The sequence below is a fragment of the Lygodium microphyllum genome, chromosome 3 (assembly GCF_053477565.2).
Source record: "Lygodium microphyllum isolate KBCC chromosome 3, Lygodium_microphyllum_v1.1.10, whole genome shotgun sequence".
NCBI lineage: Eukaryota > Viridiplantae > Streptophyta > Polypodiopsida > Schizaeales > Lygodiaceae > Lygodium > Lygodium microphyllum.
In genome coordinates this window covers 19,103,825-19,116,916 of record NC_141137.1, presented here as the reverse complement: position 1 = coordinate 19,116,916, position 13,092 = coordinate 19,103,825, and the positions used below count along the sequence as shown (strand labels likewise).

Genomic DNA, 13,092 nt, shown 5'->3' with positions numbered 1-13,092 from the left:
TCTTCATTATTGCACGACCTCCAATCTACTAGATTTAGGATGGCAGGGTAAGATTGTACATCAAGGCAACATTGTGAGGCAACTTGGCTATCCCTTGGGGGTTGAGGTGCAGTCAAAAGTCTTGTTAAAATGGATGTTGCAAAAATTGGAATCCAAGTTTTTTTATTGCAAATATTTGAACATTAAAATTTAATATACATTTATTCATGAGAGAGAGAGAGAGAGAGAGAGAGAGAGAGGGGGGGGGGGGGGCGGGTTTGCAATTGGCAATACATGCCTTCTGAAATGATTCTCTCTCTCTAATCCCATTAAAACACAAAGGGGCTGCTTTGCATTTAACATCTACTCATTGGACAAAACTTTGAATGCAATTTAACTCTTGAGTACAAATTTTGAATTTAATGAAATTTTCACATTTAACCTTCTTCCTCTTGCCTTGCTGTTGTGTTGCATAGCTGGTACACTTGTCCACTGCATGCCCAGTGTCAAATAGGTGCAATGCTCACCATGCCCCATGCTGAGAGCAAGGGGTACCAAAATTAGGACTCATTTTATTTAAAAATCTTAAGTGATAGTTTAATCAAATCTTAGCAACAATTAATAGCATGGTGAAAATGAACATCATCTACGAGTGTTATCTTCATAGTTGCTACTTTTAAAATCTTGTGAACTTTCATTATATTGCAGGGGCCTTTCAAAAATTAATGCATAAAAGATGGAATGTTCTTCCAAACTCTATAATATAGTATCTTGCTGTTTGATTTTTGGTATCAGATACTTGTACGGGTCAGATTGGCCTTTTGTAATGAATGATTTATTTGTTGATATTCTTTTTCCACCCAGGTTCGTCCGAGTGTAACATTCATGATTAGTGATCCTTGCTCATGTTGTCATGGCACTGGTCGAGTTGAAGCTTTGGAGTCAACACTTTCAAAGATTGAACGAGCAATTCTTCGCCTTGTTGTGAGTCATTTACAACCATGAGAACGTCGTGCTTAGACAACAAACAGTCGTAATGCATTCTTTTTTCAATATGTGGAATCATGTTCTTGTACTTGTTATTTGGTTGTATTGGTTGTTTCATCCTAGCTTCCTTTGTTTGCTATAAGCTTCTGTTCATGGAGACAGATGTGGTTATTTCATCTCTATGATCTGCCATTCAAAATAGACACAATGGATGTCACATGTTCTGAGGTTGAAGTGACTACTGGGGCCTCAACATGAAGCTCTCTGCAGTTGAGATGGAAAAATCAATCATGGAAGCTTCCCAACCCAATGAGACGTGCTGCAAGTCCATGTGCTTACCCTGGGCTAGAAGTGTTACTCCAGTCCTTGCATCACAATCCCTGTGGTCTCATACCTTTCTCAGTCCTTTTCTGTTGTTGCTGATGTCCTGTCTTCAGATTCCTTAGCCGGAGTTGTATCTGCCCTTCTCAGCTGCTCACTTTCTCCCTTTCTGCATTGCTCTTTCCTTGTCTTGCCTTTTCTTCTCCTCCCGGCCTTGGCCCTGCATTTCCCAACCCCATCTTTTCGCTTCTTTCTCACCAGTCAACTCATCCTTTGCCCCTGCTCTCTTCAGCCTCCCTGCCTGCTCCAGCATCAATGCTTATGCCTGCTTCAGTTCCAACATCTGTGCCTGTCTGCTCTGCCTCTCTTTGCAGCCCTCATGTCTTCTTCTTCCAGCTCTGCCCCCCTGATTCCTCCCTCCTCCGTGCAGACTTCTTCTTCCTCTTCAGCCCACCAGCCACCTTCCTTGTTCTGAACCTAGCGCCCTCCTTCCAACTCTCCTCCCCTCCCATTCCAATCCCCACATGTTGACACCCAAATTTGTATCCTCACACCCTGCAGCCCTTTTGCAGGTCCTCTTCTTCTTATCTACATCCCCCTCTTCAGTTTTCTCTTCTTCATCCTTATTTCAAGCATGCCTGATTTTGGGCCCTTTCAAGTCTTGGAAATGATCAGTGAGGGCAGCTTATTATCAGAAGTTGCTAGATCATTAGAAGGTTCACAATGCTTCTGATGCCAATCTAGTTAGGCATTTGAGAATATATATTTTTTGGATTCTACTAAAAGTGGAAGAGCTAAACCAAAGTTCTGGTACTGATGTAGAGATTGGGACACAAGGGAAGAAAAGTTGAAGGAAAATTTTCATGCCACTATCTTCTGAAGTTTCGGAGGTACTCATCTATGGATGGGAATTTGAGGGAGGATATTTACTTTGCAGATTCACTCAAGGCTTGGTTGTGTCATCTTGAGTTTTATTTAGAGTGGGCTCATTTTGGTTCTCTAGATGGTGAAGAACCTTGTGACAGGCAGTCTTAAATGATATCTACAGGTCACTAATGCCATCTTTGTATTTCACTCAGAGGTAGGGGAGGTTGCCAGTATTTGCTTATGGAGCTTTTATGAAATTGTATACATCCCCTACTTGCATGCTGTTGTGTTGCAAGTCCCATAAATTCTTTCGTGGTTGTGAATCTTCAGGATAAGCACCTTCTGATCAGATACATTTGTTCAATATTTTATGCCTTGATCAGGGATCAGGTTTCACGTGGCATCCATGCTACCTTGGATTCTCATACTTCTGATGAAAGAGTGATGGATATTTTATTGCACTTGCCATGGGATGAAAGCTCTGGTTGGGATGGTCTCATAAATGTATTTTTTGAGACTTATGCCACCCGTTTGTTCAAACTTTTGATAGCCATGTGTTAGGAGGTTGAGTTATTGGAATCATGCCCACATCTTGGAAAGAAAGGGTTATTAAGTTGATCGCCAAAGTCCCTTCCCTTTTGATGCTCAAACATTGGAAACCAATTTCCTTGATGGGTTCCATGTACAAGATATTCTCAAAGGTATTGGATAATCACCTCCACAAGCACCTCTCTATCATGGTGCACCCCCATGAAAATGGGTTCATTAAGAGTGGGAATATTTTGCATAATATCTTGAATGCAAAGATGGGCATAGATTATGCATCAACAGTCCAATTAGGAGGTTGTTGTAGTCTAGTTGGATTTGGAGAAGGCCTTTGACTACTTGGAATGGTCTTTTCTTGTAGAGCTTATGCAGACCATGGTTTTTGACCACCCATGTCCCAATTGATATACATATTAGTGGTGATGCTTCTTTACATGTCATGTTGAATGGTGGTGTCACTAAGCCCTTTGCCCTTGCATGGTTGGCTAGGTGCCTTGGTTTTGACTTTGCTACCCATCTGGTTCTCACCAAGTTGTCGCATCTAGGTGAGATTGGGCAGCTAACTTTATGTTGGGCGAGCATTGGCTGTTGACACTTTCATGATATTGGAAGTAGATAGGGATAACCTTCACAAGTTTGTTTGGGATTTGTTTGGTTATGCTTCGAGCCTCCATATTAATGGTAGGACATATTAATGGTAGGACATTTACCACTAATATGCCCAGTCTTGTGACATTTATTGCAATTCATTTTGTCGTGTTATTTTTTTCAATAGTTCTTGACAAGATGTAATTTCTTATTGCAAAAAGAACATTTGGTGGAGACAGTATGAACCAAAAGTTGCTCACAGGCCGTTGAAGTAGATGCCTGATTGGTGTTGCCTTCTTTCTGATTTCTTTTTTTCTCATGTAAACAAGATTGGATGGTGCTTTCTAAGGTTAGATTAGGAATATTTGTAAGAGTAGTTACAAGGGTTGGGAATATCTTCTTTATAGCTTTCAAGAAAATTGCAATGGTATCTTCATCATGAATTAGAGCTTGAACTGAGGATAGCTATGCCATAAGGCCCTCCATGTGAGAAATGAATTTATCTAGGTCTTCTCCTTGTTTGTAGTCCAGGCTGAAAAATTCGATCATACGGAAAATTTTAGGTTTCTTTCCTTTAGTGCCATAAAGCTTTTCAAGTTCATTCCTTTTTTCCTTAGTAGTGGAGAGATGGTCAATGTGATGAATCAAGGATTCATCTAGATGAAGCATGATTATGGCTTGGGCTCTTTCATCATCTTCTACATCAAGTGGGTTTGATGGATCAATAACCTTGGTCACTTTGATGAAGGGCCAATATCCCTGTTCCATCGTTTTATACTTCACTAATACCTACCATGGATGAAATTCTTCTCCATCGAACTTACAAATTTGAGGTCTAACATCAGCATAGGCCATAGTGTTGATAGGAAGGTCTTACTGATTGCTCTGGGCAATGGCAGTGTCTAGTCCTTTACACAATGGCCAATAAGTGCGGAAGCAAAAGAGATGATTAGTAAGTAGCAGGCTTAAATGTGATATGTTACAAAATGAGATGAGGGATGAGGACAAAAGCCCATTGAAGGCCAACATTGCGCCTTCTGGAGGTTGCACCAAGTCGAAGAAGTCTACGCTGTCTAAATTGTGTCACTTCTTCATTTTTCTGAAATGCCGGCCTCCTACCTGCCCAATGTCAGACAGCTCTAGGATATTGTGCCTTGAGTTGGAGAAGAGATCTTCAGAAGAGGTCTTGAGCTGAAATGCTCTCTTTTGCTCTCCCCAGGTCCTCCAACAGGTCCTCCAACATAGGTGTTTATGGTAGGTAGCTATGGAGGTGAAGAGGTATAGTGAGAAAATGACATGCTCATGTGCACTTAAATGGAAATGGAGTTGAAGGACGCTTGTTGGATCAGAGATGGCTTTGATACCATGTTGCAATATCAAATTCGGAGCAAGAGAAAGTGTGCACAAGAGGGAGAGAGCTCAAGTACAAGAAGAAATCTTGCTTAATGAGTTGTTTACAAGTACAACTAGAACACTCTCCTCTACATTGGCGATGATATTAGGCTATTTAAATAGCCTCTAAAGGCTAGGGTTAGGATTTCGCCCTGCCCTCTAATTCATTCACACCCAACTACCCATTTCATAAATAGGGTAAGGTGATTACACCTTGGGATCGCCGATACCCATGCTTAGCTTCTAAAAATGAGGATAAGCCCTCTTCATCCAAGTTTGAGCATCATAGACAGAATGCCTTGTAGTGCTCGCTGATTTTCTAGATGATAGGGTACTTGAGGCATTGGTAGAAAGAGTTAAAATCAAGGCAAGATCTGCCTTGAAACCGATTTTCATTTTGTTGGTAAATGAAGATCACCACTTGGAATGTTTGTGAGGTTTGCTCTCGCATCAAATAGCATGACATGTGGCATGTCTTGCATGAGAATAAATGGAGTGCATCATGCAGTGTTGTGCATAAGAGTCATAGCGAAGCAAGTAGAATTGTTGACTGCCATGGGCTTTAATTTTTTACACTCGCATTGAAGTGCATCACAGTGGTGTCTTTACGGTTGTTCATGAATGATTTCAGCTGCTGCTTGTACAAAATGATGTGTTTGGCCAATTTTTAGTGATTGAAGATTATGTTTGCAGGTGAAGTTTTATGGCTGGTTGGGGTCTATGCTTTGAATGATTCTTTGCATCGACATAAGTTACGGGACCATTTGAAAGCGAGCTTTCTCCTTGGTAGATCAGGCTTGCTCATGGGTGACTTCAATATTTATCTTTCATTCAGCTCAACATATTGTGACTTGGAGTCACTTGGATTATATGTATGCTATACATGATTTTACTTTCTTACTGAAGGAGATGAAGGTGTTGCCACAATATGCTCTCTCTAATCACTTTCCTCTGTACTTTGACATGCTTAGGCAGCCCATGAGCCCCTTTGCATAATTTTTGGATTGGCTTCCTTTGCATTTTGATTCCTCCTCTTTGAACCATGCAACTTTCGATGGTTACATGGGACAGCAGCTTGAGAGGTTTTTGCTTGACTTTCCATTTGCATGTAGTGCCTCCTTTGAACAGTTGATTCGAAACATGTAGAGGTATGCCAGTCAATATGGGATCCATCATACTTCACTTTGCAAGCAGTGTATGTATGCTGCTAAAGAATTATTGGCTTCGGTTCATTCCTTGTTGTTTGTCTCTCTGGATAATGCTTTCCTGGCTCCATTGTCTATACACTTGGCTGATCTTGTTAAGCACTTTCAGCTGCTTGCTGATCAGCAAGCCAAGTTGAAAGCCTCGATAGAGGGCATGTAGGATAACTCTTGTTAGTTCCACAAATTCTTTTGTGGTTTGCTTGCATCATCTACTCGGGAGAACATGGTGAGGTTGCAGAATGTTGATGGTCAGATGGTCATAGACCCCAGTCCACTGTCATATGTGTAGACAATATTTTGTGGGTCTTCTTGGTTTGACGGACACACTTTCTGACCAGATTGCCCAGGCTTGTTTTGTATTGTATGCCTTGACTATGCATTAGGTTTCTCTTTACATGTTGTTTTGAAAGGTTATATTTGTGAGGATGAAGTTATGGATGTCTTATTACAATTCCTAGGGATAAAAGCCCTAGTTGGGGCGGTGTTTTACAATGCTACATTTGGAAGACAAGATGGCATCCCCTATATGCACACACAAGACGGGCCTCCACCATCACTACACACACATCACTCTCTGTTCAGCACATTGCACTACAAGGCTCCATTGCCTTCCTTCTTGCACCTATACCAAATGATGAGTTGGGATGCATTAATGCATTGTCAAATGTGCACGCTGGCATACTCCCTTCTAAACCATTTTTCTTGTCTATTTCTAAACCACATGTGAGATACAAATTTCAATCATTTTTCTCGAGTGATGTGAGATAGGGGGTGAGCGACTAATCTATCATTCCAACATGAGTGATTGTCGTGATTGAGTGATGTATACTTCACCATCAACAGCTTAGTGGATCTTCATCGATAATGCTATCTTATTGGGTGATGTTGCATGGTAGTTAATAAGTGGCATTTGGAGTCTTCGGTGGTGGCAATGGGCATTGTAGGGAACTAATGCTCACATGGTGTGGCAGCTGGTGACGAGTTGGTGAAGGCAATACAAGTGGTATGGACTAGGCGGATTGGGTGTAGGCAGCACTGGTGACTTGAGCGCATTTGGGAGAGGCAAGCAACATAGCTAACAATGGAGCTGATGGAAGTGTTGGAAGGGCATGGTGAGAACAACTACAAGGCAACATTGTAGGTGTTGGCCAAGTGGCGTTGTAGGTGTTGGCCAAGTGGCATTGTAGGTGTTGGCCAAGCGATACCACTATTGGGTGTAGATCCCAAGAGTGATGAGCAATGGCTATGGTGTGTGTCCATGTGCATGCGCGCGTGTGTGTGATCTCACACAAGTGGCTGGCAAAGTTGGAGACGACGTGGGGTCGGTGGGAATAGTGATTTTGATATGGCTATTGGATGTTGATTCGAAGAGTGATAAGCAAAAGCTATGGGAAATGCACGTCTATATATGTATACACACGCACACACATGCACACACATGCACATACACGCGCGCGCACGCACGCACTCACACGCACACAGAGTCACTGTCCTTGTTTCCTTCAGTTCATGCAATGGACCGGTCTTTGGCACATTTGGCAGACTCACAATGCCTTGGATATCCATGGTCATGTGGGTTGTGTGCGAGGCTTGCTATTATGGCAGATTTGTTTCATGATTTTGGCTTTCTTCATAGTTGGAGAGAGAGCTACCCTATGCATGGATATTGTTCCTAACAAAACTATGTAGAGGAAATTTTGGTAGAGTTTTTAGGTTGTAGCTTATCTCAAGTTCTACCCATGATCTCAGCTATGATGCAATCCCTAACTACTCCATTGATATGCTTGGTGGTGAGTCTTCGGTATCTAGTGATAATGGTTGTGATCCATCGAGTGTGGTGTGGCCTCCTCACTTGTGGTCCTGCTAGATAGGGTTATCATGCACAACAAAGTGAAATGGATCTATCCAATCAAACTCCAGGGTGTGGAATGAGATGTCTGGCAGGGTGGTGTTGTCTCTGCAAGGCTAGTAGTGTGAGTAGGATTGGATTCGTAGTAGTGCTATGCAGCACCTTTGGACCTCTAGGAAGAAAAGGCCTAAGTGTTTATGTCCATAGACATCCGGATAGCATTTGCCATGATGGTTATGATAGTACTTGTGCTCAGGTTTTGTGTTGGGTTGATGCTTGGGAGTTGCCACTGCTGGGCTATATGGTAGATTGATATCGAAAGCTGAAATCTTGTGGCCCAAATGAGCATTAGAATATCAGTTGACAGTAAAATTTTTATATTTATTGTCAATGCTACAACAACATTAAAATTAAAATAACATCAAAATGCTAGTGCGATATTAACATTTAGTGCTTACATTAGTGTTATTATTAATTTTAATGCTACTGTTATAGTAATTGTTAATGTAAATGTTACTGTCAAGTTTTGAGGGTGTCTCATGGAGAGTGAATATATTAAATATAGGGAAAATCGTGAAAGAGAGAGATGGAACATAATCTCTCTCCAGTTGTGGAAAGAGAAGCCACGATTGGGGGGAGAAATATTTATGTTGTGAAAGAAAGAAAAGTTTCTTTTCCTTCTTTGCTTGAGGAGGGGCTATTGACTATGTGTTAGGCACAGCAATGTAGCTGTCTTTTGGCATGGATGGGCAGCCCCTCAAATGAGACGTTAGTCGGTTTTGGGAAGGGTTGACTTGAGGTTGCCGCATCAAAAGACAATCCCTTTTGGAGTTAAAGAATATGGAGGACAGCACACGTATTGATTTATTGTGGAGGTTCTCTTGTCAAGCCACATTTGAATTTCTTTTTTTGAGGGAAAGAAGATTCAAATTTTGGTCAAACTGAAAAAATGCCAAACGATAAACCCCTCCCATAATAACAAATATTCCCCTTGCTGCATTAAATGGGAAAAAAAATTTCTGATTCTCCAGCTCTTCTCTCTGGCATTCCTTGAAGCTGGAATTGTCATTTCTTTTTATCTTTTCCAAAACCTCTCCTCTTGTCTATACCTTGTCTTCTCACAGTGTGTCTATGAGAGTGTGCAATGGTAGAAGGAACATGAACACAAAGACAAAGGAACACAGAGAGGCTATAAGAAAAGAAGAAAGAAATCTGCACTGAACAAGGAAAGAATGCCGAATACAATAGGGGGAGTGATCAGTCCGTACACGCAGCCCATAGTGTCAATGAGGGCACCAAAGTATGCTGATGACAATGGCAGCACCAAGCATAGAGGAAACGGAGTGTTGGAATGTGGACTTGTTGGAGAGGGAGAAGACTGAGCAAGAGCTATGATTGCCAAGTGGGGGACACCTATAAATAGCTGCAAAATCCCTCAACTGGTCGACGTGTGGTCGGAAATGCCATAAATCCTGGTCCATCAGCATTTAATGCTACTGGTGGCACAATAAATACGTGAAAAATGCCAAATGGCCACCAGAAAATCCGGACTTGCAAGGACAATCTCCACAAGGTGTGGATGTAAAGAAATACCCTAACACAAACACAAACAGAAACCGTACAACAAAGTGCACACTAATAAAAGAATAGAGTTAGGGTTAGGGTAACTCAGAGACAATGAATACAGAAAATAAATGAAGTGATATGACTGCTGAATATACAATGGCCATGCAACAAACACACTATGCAATGAATGAATACTGAACCTTGAACTCCTGTATCTCAAGTATGAGAGCAAGGATAATGAGCTGGAGAGTGTGTCGTACTCCGAAAGGATCCCGAATCGCAGCAAAGCAGCCTCCGGATGTTGAACAACAATAAATACAGCTTGTGTATGGCTGGACCTCAAGCAGATGACAGTATAGTGAGAGAGTGTGCAGTAAATGCAGATTGTAGAGAGAGAAAAACAGCAAATGCAGGCTGTAGAGAGAAAATCAGCTGAACGTAGTCAGAGGAGAGAGAAAATCTGCAAATGTAGGCAGTGGAGAGAAAATTTGCTGCAACAGGCTGAGGAGAGAAAAACAATAGTGACAGTAGGGAGGAGAGAGAAAACTGAGTAGGCGGCAGTTGGAGAGTGATCAGCAACAGTCTCTCTGTTGCAAATAGCAGCAAACTATGGGTGGAAGGTTGGAAACACGCGCCAGACTTTAGATGACATCAAGGGATAGCTGAGATTGTGATGTCCTCCACGAAAGGGATGTGGGTAGCAAGCTGAAAACACTTGAAACCGGCAAAAATGAGATATTTTGCTGAATGGAGAGCAGCATACCTATTTATAGAAAGTTTGGGTCCTCCCAAGTGGGTTTGTGCTTATGGGACACAGACACTGACTAGGAACACATTTCTTTTAAAGAAATGAGGTTACTTCATTAATTAAACATGTTTTGGGGCTGTTTAAGTGAAGCTAATGCATTTTTAGCTCAACACCCCAAAGTAGCCCGAGCATTGGACAAAGGGTGCCCGCCATCACCTACCTAACGGCCTAGGAAGACCACAGAGCCAATGGTTATCTTACCAAGGAAGCCCAAGTGACCCAAGCCCTATAAAGGTGGATGGAATCGGCTCTGGACTTTTTTGTTTTGAGGACTTTTTAGATTTAACAGATTTACCATTAAATGAGGGTTGCAAATCAGTTTTCGTTCTATTGAGTATTTGTGCCCCAATACCAGAGAGTGATAAGGGATTGTTAGACCCAAGACCTTCAAATAACAAGCATATTATCCCTACCATTACTGAGTGTCAATGAAGAAGGAAAATGACTAAGGTATGGGTGTAGTAAATAAGTGAAGCAAGCAAGAGAAGCAAAGCAAGCAAGCAAGTTAGGAAAAATCTTCCTTGGAGATTCCCATGTGCAATGCTACAAATATGGTGGATCCAGAGTTGATCACTCCAAAAGATCGAAAAGGGATGAATGCGCACAGATGCATGTTTACATGAACAGAATGCCAATGCATAAGGCAATGCAAAGGGACATGCAAGATGTCATGCTCATCCAAAATGCTATGCAACAGTGCCACTTGGACAGTGCCCTTGCATGGGAATTGTTCACTTGCCCAAGTGCCCTTTTACAATCATATCATTCTGATAATGCGGATGAAGTTTCAAATGTCCATAATACAATGCAAAAGAATAATTAAATGTCTAAAAACTGTAAGCATAATCACTGTCAGTTCAACAGAAAAAGCTATCGCTTCTCAAACTAGAAGGGAAAGCAAGAGGGAAGCACCCTCTCCCCTGTTAATATGAAGAAGCAAGGGAGGGTGTACCCAAGTTGATCCTAGGTATTAGCAGTAGTGAGTGGAGGCTGTTCGTAAGATGGATCTTTACGTCAGCCCAGATCACCTCCCTAGATCACCTTTCCTATTCAGCTTGCTCCGCGTGTGGCAAGGCCTCCCTAAGGCCCTAATCTAGAGCCCCCCAGGCTGCCAAGAGGAGATAGACCATCAGCCAATGATCTGGAACCCCTAGGTCAAAGATCGGAAAGGGGCACAGATTGGCGACCGCCCCCACATCTACTCGGCTGGTTGGGAGGCTGGCCCGGCTCGTACCATTAGGACATGATGGGAGGTATAGAGGATGGTGAACGAGGATGCAGCAATACCTCAAGAGTGGCGTGCTCCCCCAATATGAGAGCCGATAGAGCGTGGGGATGTTTGAGCCGCTAGGTTTTCACCAGTAGGCATCCCCTTATAGGTGGCAAGTAGAGTGGGCAGCGCTCCACCTGGGACCTTCTTCACCATATAGGTGAGTGTCAGAGTGCAACGATGCGGAAGCATAGGACATAGACTGAGAGAGAGTGAACATAGAGAGAAGAGAGACAGAAAAGGAGATAGTGTAAACGCAGAAAATGTGCAGTGTAGTATGCTGTATAAGAGTGCAGAAATATACACGGGGGTAGAGGAAATATCTGCGTATGTCTCTGACTTGATGACCTCGATCTGCGTCAGCCCAAGCACAGTCTCTCTCAGCCAACAGATCTCAAGATCAGAATCTGAAGTGAATAGATGGGAGAGTGTGCCACAACCTGACTATAAATAGCCAGGAAATAAAGAATCCCCAGCACCAGGTCAGCCGCATTAAATCCAGCCGACTGCATAAAAAATAATAGAAAACTGTCCGACTGCAAGCTGCCATGTGGCACCTGCGCAGACTGCTAACATGGCTGCTGACATCCGTACTACTGGTGTGGCACTCTACCGTACTCTCCTGTCCACCGATTGTCCAGGAAATGACTGTCTAACATCCCCTCTCAGATCCTAGACAGGTCAAAAGACTGAGGGATCTGGAATGCTGCTGAAGAAGAGCTTGGGGAAGCGCCTTCGTAGACAAATCTGCAAGATTATCCTTCCTCTTGCAGTACTCCACATGAATGGTCCCATCTAGAATCTTCTCCCAAATGAAGTAATACTGGATCTCAATGTGCTTCGTCCAAACATGGAATACAGGATTCTGTACCAAGGCAATGCAACTCTCATTGTTGTACCGTGGAAGAGTAGGATGAGTCTGGGGAAAGCCAAGCTTCTCCAACAATCTTCGAAGCCACACAACCTCACATGTGGTGGAAGACGTAGCCCGATACTCCACCTCATTAGAAGAAAGGGCTATCGTGGGCTGCTTCTTGCTGCTCCAAGAGACAACACCTGTACCCAAGGTATAACAATAGCCTGTAGTAGACCGTCGACGGTCCACATCGCTAGCCCAATCCGAGTCACTCCAACCTGCAAGAACCAGATCGGAAGCATCTGTACCTATGCGATAAGAAATCCCTAAGTCAGAGGTCCCCATCAAATATCGAAGAAGCCTCAGGACAACCTACCAATTTATCTATTTGGGTTCTATCATGAACCCTGCTAAAAGACCCAGAACAAAACAAAGATCAACACGAGTGTTGAGAAGCCAAGTCAAGGATCCAATCAACTGACGATAGCGTGAAGCATCCATCACGGGAGAATCTGAGTGTGAAGTGGCCTACCAATTCAGATCCATAGAAGTAGTAATGGGTTGACAAGTCTCCATCTCAAAAGTCACCAAGAGCTCCTGAATGTACCTCTGTTGAGAGATGAAAATCTCCCTCTGAGACTGATAAATCTCGTGACCCAAGAAGAAATGAAGAAGCCGCAAATCCGTCATCTCAAATGTCTGATGTAAAGCTATCTTGGTCTCTCGGACCTTCTGTGCATGATTCCCTGTCAGAATCAAATCATCAACATACAACACAAACAACACACGACCAACCTTGTCAATCTTCTCGTTTCATGCACGCGGAGCCTGCTTAAGGCTATACAAGGCCTGCTTCAA

General features: G+C 42.7%; 1 protein-coding gene across 4 annotated transcripts in view; it reads left to right on the top strand.

The window, feature by feature from the left end:
• RNEE/G (RNAse E/G-like protein) overlaps window positions 1-13,092 on the top strand; it is a 209,779-nt gene that overhangs the window by 186,565 nt on the left and 10,122 nt on the right. For 3 of the 4 annotated variants that reach the window (XR_015689056.1, XM_087669129.1, XM_087669128.1), the window contains one exon: window positions 844-963. Coding sequence is in view for 3 of the 4 variants with exons in the window: in XM_087669129.1 (XP_087525255.1) it covers window positions 844-963 (120 nt within the window). In the remaining variant the exon portion in view is untranslated. Of the gene's footprint in view, window positions 1-843; window positions 964-5,373; window positions 5,489-13,092 lie in introns of those variants that run through there. The other variant, XM_087669132.1, reaches the window with a different exon arrangement.